General features: G+C 41.1%; 1 protein-coding gene across 1 annotated transcript; it reads left to right on the top strand.

The window, feature by feature from the left end:
• The first annotated feature begins 5,994 nt into the window (after positions 1–5,994).
• LOC115588554 (trace amine-associated receptor 13c-like) lies at positions 5,995–7,146 on the top strand. Its single transcript, XM_030429222.1, has 2 exons — positions 5,995–6,167; positions 6,336–7,146. Exons 1-2 carry the CDS (start codon positions 5,995–5,997, stop codon positions 7,144–7,146), a joined length of 984 nt encoding a protein of 327 aa, XP_030285082.1.
• Positions 7,147–8,917: the final 1,771 nt, after the last annotated feature.

Below are 8,917 nucleotides of genomic sequence, written 5' to 3'. Positions count from 1 at the left end.
TTGGAATTCCGGCCCTTCACTAGAACGGCCAAGACTAATTTTGACAGTTTTCAAATTTCTAGCTATGTTGTTGAATGAATACTACTGTTACATGACTTTTACTAAAAGTTTCTGTCTTTTAATTTTAAAAAGTTTTTAATAAAAATTACACAAAAGACAATGATGTTATACCTCTTCCGGCCAATTCGCGGGGCTTCATTGATACATTTTTCGCGCGGTTTGCATTCCTTTGTCTCTCTTGTCTCCAACTTCAGCGGTGTCCAGCTGTGCTTCCTTACGAATGAATTTGTTGATTATTATCTTCCTTTTATTTTTGCTAAATTGTTGTTGATATATCTGCCATGGAGTCGAGCCTGCAAAACATGTCAAAAAACGAAAGAATGAAGAGGAATCTAAATACTACCGAAGCCCTGAGGATGTATCAGGACTTGGAAAGTGGTGATTCTGATGGAGGGCATCCATCAGAGTTTGGAGAGGACAGCGACCTTTCCTGGGTAGGCCTACATGAAAACACCTCTTCAGAGAGTGACACAGAGTCTCTACCGAGGAAAAAGAGAGGACTTTCCCCGGCGGCTACGGTTATAGCCTGGGCTATTACTTTGATGCTCATATTTTATTATTACCATTATTATTATTATTATTATTATTATTATTGTTGTTGTTGTTATTATTGTTATTATTATTATTATTATTAGGCTATTATTATGCTATTACTGTTGTTCTAGGCCTCCCGGACCCAGCTCTTGAGCCCACTGGACTGCTCAGCCCGCCATTGCTCTCATCTCAGCCGGAGGAGGCTGTGGAAAAGGGGAAGGATGGGACGGTGTGGATGGTCCTTCATCCAGATGGACGTCCAGGTAGAAGGCAGAGCCAAAATGTCCTGACCGAAGCTGCTGGCCCCACAGCGCATGCTAAGCGCAATGTTGAGGATGCGCTCACCGCCTTTCTCTGTGTGTTCGACGATGGCATGCTGAAGCACATCAGGGACTGCACTGTGGCTAAGGCTCATCGGGAGAACGGTGATAGCTCGTGGGACCTGACAGTAGCTGAACTGAAAGCCTTCATAGCGCTCTTATATGTCCGTGGCGCACAGTGCGCAAAAAACATTGAGCTCAGCAGTCTGTGGTCGGAGGAATGGGGCATCCCGTTTTTCCCACAAACGATGTTGAGAAATCGCTTTAGGGACATTATGAGGTTCTTGCGATTTGACAGAAAGGAAAGGAAACCCGACGTGCGCGTCTGCAGGACGATAAGTTTGCCCTGGTCCGGGCCACTTGGGACAGGTTCATACAGAACAGCATAGCCTGTTACAAACCCGGGGCCAACATCACTATTGATGAGCAGCTGTTCCCCACAAAAGCCCGCTGCAGGTTTACTCAATATATGGGGAATAAGCCAGATAGATTCGGCATAAAATTTTGGCTGGCTGCGGATGTCGAATCTAAATACATGGTGAATGGGTCTCCATATCTGGGGAAGGAGGAGACGCGGAGCCCAGGTCAACTCGTGGGAGAGAGTGTGGTGATGAAACTGGCGGAGCCATTCTTGGGGAAGGGAAGAAATATCACCACGGACAATTTCTTTATGTCCCTAAAACTGGCCACCGCCTTACAGGCAAAGAAGACCAGCCTGGTTGGCACTTTGGGCAGGCAGAAGAGGGAGTTGCCCCCCTCCGTGAAACAGCCTGCAGAGCTGTTCAGCACGAAGGTGCTGACGTGTGCTGATGCGACTCTGACGGTTTACCAGGCAAAGCAGAAGAAGAACGTCTGCATCCTGAGCACCGTGCACACAGGTGTGGGCACTTTCAGTGGGGCGAAGGCAAAGCCAGAGGCGGTCACGTACTATAACAACACCAAGTACGGCGTGGACGTCCTGGACCAGATGGCGAGGGCGTACTCCGTCAAAGGCGGTACGCGAAGATGGCCAGTGGCGGTGTTTTACAACATCCTTGACCTGGCTGGTATAAATTCCCACATCTTGTTCAAGGAGTGCACAAGCAGCAGGATAGCCCGGAGGAAGTTCCTTCAGCAGCTGGCAGAGGAGCTGAGGGCCGAATTCATGGAGGGGAAAGGTGCCGCGCGGCAGAAGGTGGTCGGCAGAGAAAACAACCACCGCAGCAGCAGACACAGCAGCAGACACCAAAACGGAGGCAGTGCCAGGTCCGAAAGTGCTGCAAACAAAATAAAACAGCTGACACTTGCAGCCAATGCCACAAACCCGTGTGTGGAAGTTGTGAGAGGAGAGCGGAGGTAATCTGCATGTCTTGTGACTGATCACATTTTGTGAGTGTTGAGTGTCGGTACGTAATGTAATTAGTTTATAAAATCTGTATCATATAATTGAATGTTGTTTTATTGTTCTATTGAGTAAAGTTCTTTCTTGGCTCTTTTTACTTTTGTTCTTGTTTTAGATCAGCTTGTTTCCAGCTTTTTCGATTATTATTATTTTTTGTGTTAAAGTGTTAAAGTGTTAAAATAAAATGTTTCATAATCAAATTAGATACTTTTAATTGTTAATTTCCTTGTTCCAAGTTTTCTGTATTGTACTGTACCGTACGGCACTGTTTAATTGTGTGTAAATATATGCAATAATTACTATGTTTCGTGTTCAATGTATAATTAAACTTGTTAAAATGTACATTTTGATGTTGTGTCGTTCTTTAAAAAGATTACCATGACACAATAAATTCATTCATCAATCAATTGGGTATTTACATAAGAGATTATTGAGTTTAAAATCTAGCGGTCAAAATGACCGCTAGCGGCCGTTCTAGTAGTTTCGGAAAGCCGGCCGTTCTAGTGTTAAACATTATTTTACCATTTAATTTAATACAACTTGAGCATGGTTACGAGAGCAATTTGTCCACTATAAGACGTGTTTCTATTCACTGGCAGATCAAAGCTTAAACCATACCTGAATGCAATCAAAACGGCAGTTCATTTTGTTTATGTAGCGTCTGTCACATTCAGCTGTTACTAAGCTAGCTGTAGCAGTAACCCTAAAAGTCTGAGTTCTTCAGACTTCACATTATCAAGAGCCATGTTCTGTCCCACTGCACATCCGCCACCTCACCTAATGTGTGTGAGAGACTGTAGCCTACATTCTGCTGAATTGTGCTGAATGACGATCCTACAGATTGTGGGTTTATAATGCATTGCAAAGGCCAAAACATGCGTTTTCAAATGACACTATACTAGGTAAACTTTGCTAAATGCCTGGCTAAAGACTATTAACTGCACACTACACGGTAATAAATTGTCTGAAGCAAGAGGATTTGTTAGCCTACCTTGTGCACTGACTGCTAACTGTTTTTTTTCAGTAACGCGTAATCTATCTAATTACTATTTCCATCGTTACAACACCGTTACCGTTACCGACTATTAAATGTGGCGCGTTACAAACTGAAGCTGATCATTGAAGCTGTTGTCACCGACTCGGCTCTCAGCCACCGGAACAACAGAGCTGGTTTTTTACCTCCGGTGAGGGAGGAGGGAGGGGCGAGACAACTGCATAAGTGATGATGATTGGCTCTCTAACGTTGAGTGAGAGTTCTTAAGCCAATCAGTGGCAATGTTCAGTTTACGCACACGCCACACACGCACACAGCAGCCTCACACACACAAACTAGCAGAGGTGAACTGCAGCAATGGCGAGCCCTTAGGGAAAGTTAGCGTTTTCAAAGTGGAAGTACAGACACTACTTTAATCTCCTTTGTCCACGTCCATTGTAAGCAACTCTGATCTAATGAAGGATCTCTCAGTGGCACACGCTTCTATAAAACTAACACTGGCGCAAAACTCTGTTGCTGACGCTGTTGATGATGACAGCAGGCGTAGGAACCAGCCATCGTCCTCTGTTTCTCTCACCACAGGAGGTGTGAGTGGCATGTCAGTGTTCATCTCACCTCTCACCTACTCCCTGCCATATTGTGGTGGCCTGGATACTATCCTTCCTTTCCCCCCCCCCTTTCTTTGACACTATGTACTATTGACAAAGCAGCATGTGATCCAGCTATATGCATTTTCGCCTGCGAGAAAGAACAGTCTGCTGAGTTCTCGAGTGGAATCACCAGATAACCTCCTGATTCTGTTCCTTCCCCCGCCTTGGGGAAAGACCTGACCCCTTTTATTGCCCTCTCTCTCACTCTTTGGCCTTAATAAAGCCTTTTATAACAAGCCTATGGACAATCAGGCTCAGAAAGGTCTCAATCAACATCTAGATTACAACAGTACCTGTCTCTTCTTCCACAGACTGTTTACATTCAGTGCCAATTCAGTCACTGGAGAACATCAGGTCTATCCCTTGTAACAACCACGCTTGTCACCAAATGGCAAAGCCCACATCTGGCATGTACTATTAAGATGTCATCCAATAAGTTATGACACTCAAACCCGGCAGGGTGTCTCCACATTCACTTCAAAGAAACAAGAGCCCTTATTTCTCCTTTAATACTGGAAGAGCATTAGATTACAAACTCATCCCTTTTTAAACAGTATATCTTTAACTAGCTTGATGAGACCTCAAACATGCTCTGTCTCTCATTTGTGTTAGTTAAAGAAAACTTCTGTTAAGAATCCACAGGGTTAATGTTAGTATTTTGGTGGAGCTAGAGCACCACCTCCTGGTAAGTTTTGGTATAATTTCAAAGGCCAATACTAACGGAATGTTCTATTCTATGATCTATTTCTAAGTATTTAGACTTTCTTTTAAATCTGATACATGTCTGTGAAGTATAAGTTGTCACTGTATACGATATCCTTAAGCCATTAGTGCCTCTAATGATTATGTGCTTGTGTTTGTGTTTTATTCTAACCAATAGTTTCTCTTTTGCCTATTAGGCAACATCAGTTGTGTTCTTTTATATTCTTATAGCAAATGTTAATGTGAGACCATGGTGGATTTCAGCACATAGTCAGTCGCGATTTTAAAAACGTATCAAATCATTACTGTGATTTAACAAGTAAGAAATCGGTAACATGAGCTGTGACGTCACCGGAGGAAGCAACGTGACCAGGTCGCCCTGGAAATAAAAGTAATAGTATATAAAAAATAAAATATAAAAGAAATAATAGTTACTTTTCCTGTTAACTAATTACTTTTATAGTGGAGTAATTCCGTTACTAACTCAGTTACTTTTTGGGAGAAGTAACTAGTAACTATAACTAATTAATTTTTAAAAGTAACGTGCCCAACACTGCGGGCAAGCTATGCACGGGCATCATCTCGCAGTTTCTTCTTCTGTCTTTTCTCTGCTCCTGACTCCTGCTGTCTTTTTGAGGCCATTTCCCAAAAATTTTGAACTTTTAGTAAATTGTGTACATTTAAAAAAAATGTATATATTAATAAACTTGTCTATTTTTGGAAGCACATCTCTGCTCAGTGATTTTGAACCTGTGACCTTTTTTTTGTTTTTCCTGTGTAATACCAACGTGGTTGTACCCACTTCAATATTTCCTTGGGGGGGGGGGAGAGATTCCCTTAGGTGGCATTGTCGGATTTAAATGTAACCTAACCAACTTAAAAAGTACCCCCTCGCTGCTTTGCCACATAAAGAACCCCCAAACCATATCTGTACTCGAAATGGTTCACAAACAGCTTTGAATTTACTTTGGGACTTGACTGAGACAGGTGTTTTGTGATAGTTTTACATGCATTTCCAGAAATAGGAACAAGTTCATAGGATTTTTAATGTCAAGTACACAAAGATTAGCTCAAGAATGTACTCACGCAAAGAGCAACATTTACCACTTGAGCTCAGTTAAATTTGACCTATGACATCGGGCACATGGCCTAAGCTGGAGATAAACACAGTCACCAACATTGAGGAGGATAAACAAAGAAGGCATAATACTTCAATCTCTATGGAGAGGAACAAATCAGCAGAGGTGGGGAGGAAGGAGTGCTGGGCTGGAAGGATGGTGATAAATGAGTTGTATGACGGAAAGCTTTGGTCAAAAAGCTGCCAGAGCTCAGCAGGTTCTCCTCTCTCTGGTGATGGAGACCTGGGAGGACACTGAACTCTGCTTTCCACAACTCCTCAACAACTCCTGCAGGAAGACAATACGTCCTCACTTTGAGACTACGCTGATTTCCATTCTGCTTTCCTTCAACTCTCTGCTCACTGCAGCTCTTAACCTGCTGGTCATCATCTCTATTTCCCACTTCAAGTAGACATTCATTTATTTATTAAACTAATGAATAGCAGTAAAAAGTATTGACATTTAAACAGTGAGCCATAGTAATATGAATGTATTTCATTCATGTGCTCAATCTGCTGTTATCTGAATGATTGATATGATAAATAATGATAAATTAATTCTGGTCTTCCTCTCCAGGCAGCTCCACACTCCTACAAACCTCCTCCTCCTCTCTCTGGCTGTCTCAGATTTCTTCATTGGCCTCCTCATGGTCTTTCAAATTGTCGTAATAGATGGCTGCTGGTTCCTTGGTGATCTCATGTGTACTCTATATCAGTATTTAGATTATATTATTACCTCAGCTTCAACAGGATCCATGGTGCTTATATCTGTTGACCGCTATGTAGCTATTTGTCATCCTCTGCATTACTCCAGTGAAATCACACAAAAAAGAGTTCAGGTGTGTGTTTGTCTGTGTTGGATATGCTCCGTATTTTTTCAATGTCTGATACTGAAGGACATAATGAAACAACCAGGCAGCTATCACTCCTGCAATGGGGAGTGCATATTTTTCATTAACTACATTGCTGGACTTGCAGATCTCACGTTTACCTTCATTGTTCCCATTACTGTTATTGTTGTTTTGTATATGAGAATATTTGTAGTGGCTGTGTCTCAGGCTCGTGCCATGCGGTCACATATTACAGCTGTCACACAAACAGGGAAAGTAACTGCAATGAAATCTGAAATGAAAGCAGCCAGGACTCTTGGTGTTGTTGTAGTTTTGTTTCTAATATGTCTCTTACCATATTATTGTGTTGCTCTTACAGGCCAAGATAACTTGCTCAATGCTTCATCTGCTGCCTTTGTGTTTTGGTTGTATGATTTTAACTCCTGTCTAAATCCTATGGTGTATGCCTTTTGTTATCCCTGGTTCAGAAAATCAATTAAGCTCATAGTTACATTCAAGATACTGCAGCCTGACTCATGTGAGGCGAACATACTGTAGAAAGACTCTGCATGGGGTCTGAAATGAGACTCTGAGCATGAATAGACAAATGTACATGTCAAGGTGAAGACAAACTAAATGCTACAATATGATATACTCTAAGAATGACTTAGTCCAGAACAGAGAAGCAACTTCAGGTTTGTTAATTATCTATTATTTCTTTCAAAAAAAAAAAGCTTCGGTTTACCGTGTAGTCGTTCTATATCAGCACTGTATCTTTTTTTTGTGGTGGTGTCCGTGTGGTAAGCACAATGGAGGGGAAAAAACTGAGATTCCATTTCCAAACTCTACTCATGTTTTTCCAGATGTTACTATCCAAGATGTAAAGTCAGTCCAAAACCTGAAGAATTACAAAAAATAAGTAAATAAATAAAACAATATTGGAACATTCCCACCTGCATTCAATCACTTGAAATGATTTTTGACTTTCGGTCTATTCATGGTCTTGTCATTGTTTGATTTCATGTGCCTTTAATAGACCATTAAACAAATTAGACAAAAGGTACATTGTAAAAAAGAAAAAAATACATGCCATCTCTGAGGAATTGTTTCTCAGCTTTATTACTTTTAAAGAACAAAATGTACAGAGTAGAGCTATAAAAACAACACTCAGTCCTTACAAATATCCCAAAAGTTAAACTTGCTCTTCTTAATCATAGCTGAACTCAAATGTGTGCCCAATACAGCCTTTAAATTCAACACTAAATAATTTCAGCACAGTGATATATTGTTGGGGATTTTTCTTTTTCAGTATGTTACCTACTAAGCCATGCAAGTGGCATGAGTTCAGAATGAGATATCTCAACAACTACAGATTGATTGCCATTAAAGTTTGGATTGGATTTATGGTCCCTAGAGGAGGGAGTCTGTTGACTGTGAAGCCCCTAACTTGCCACCACTATTTTGACATTTGTGGCTTTTAGCGAAATGTCTTGATAACTATGAGAATGAATGTCTCACATTTGGAGTTGCGTGCTGCTGTCATATAGTCCTTTTTGCTTATGAGGGTTTCTATACCTGAGTGATATGACCCAGACGTAATTGCAACCATAAAAATAAACTCTTTCAATTCTATAAATTCTGAGGAAAGGAGATCAATGCTTAGTACAGATGTTTCTTAGCATAGGATACACTGGACAATTCTTTATAAAAGGGAAAGGAGGTTTTTCTGTCCCACAATACCTTGCAGCAGCAACATTTAAATCAACGCACCTCTAGCCTGTTCACAGAATGAAAGGATCAGGGTCCGTGTATCATCTGATCATTCAATTATTCCAGGACTACTCAAAAAGTACACAGTAAAAGAACTTCATATTATTCATACAAGTAGTCTAGGAAGTGGTAAGTTCAGCATTATATGAATCTTGGACTACTTATGGAAAATAAGTTTTTTTTATTCCACATCAAAGTTGGGTGAAATATCCTTAATCTTGGATTTAAGGATTTTGACACGTGACTACTCAAAAAGTACACAGTAAAAGTACTTCATATTATGCATGCAAGTAGTCTTGGAAGTGCTAAATTCAGCAGTATATGAATCTTGAACTACTTATGGAAAAGATGTTTGTTTTTGTTTTTTTCTCACATCGTCCTTAAAAGGATTTTCTGGTGTAAGTTTAATCCATGTTCTAACACACCGTGACACCGAGTGGGACCCTCCCTCGGGAGATAAAGTTTGCGGACCGCTAGCTTAGGTAGTTTTAGCATCCTCAGAAACGACCTCACGACAACAATACATTGCAGTAAATGGGTCCAAGTAGTCCAAGCCCTG

The sequence above is a fragment of the Sparus aurata genome, chromosome 9 (assembly GCF_900880675.1).
Source record: "Sparus aurata chromosome 9, fSpaAur1.1, whole genome shotgun sequence".
In the NCBI taxonomy this organism is placed as follows: domain Eukaryota; kingdom Metazoa; phylum Chordata; class Actinopteri; order Spariformes; family Sparidae; genus Sparus; species Sparus aurata.
Note: the sequence above shows the minus strand (reverse complement) of the source record. Positions and strands in the feature narration are given on the sequence as shown.

Bases quoted from the DNA above. Each gene is read 5' to 3' on its own strand.
- LOC115588554 (XM_030429222.1), top strand. From the start codon at position 5,995: ATGGAGACCTGGGAGGACACTGAACTCTGCTTTCCACAACTCCTCAAC. The intron at 6,168-6,335 runs GTAGACATTCAT...CTTCCTCTCCAG, and splicing joins ATCTCTATTTCCCACTTCAA to GCAGCTCCACACTCCTACAA.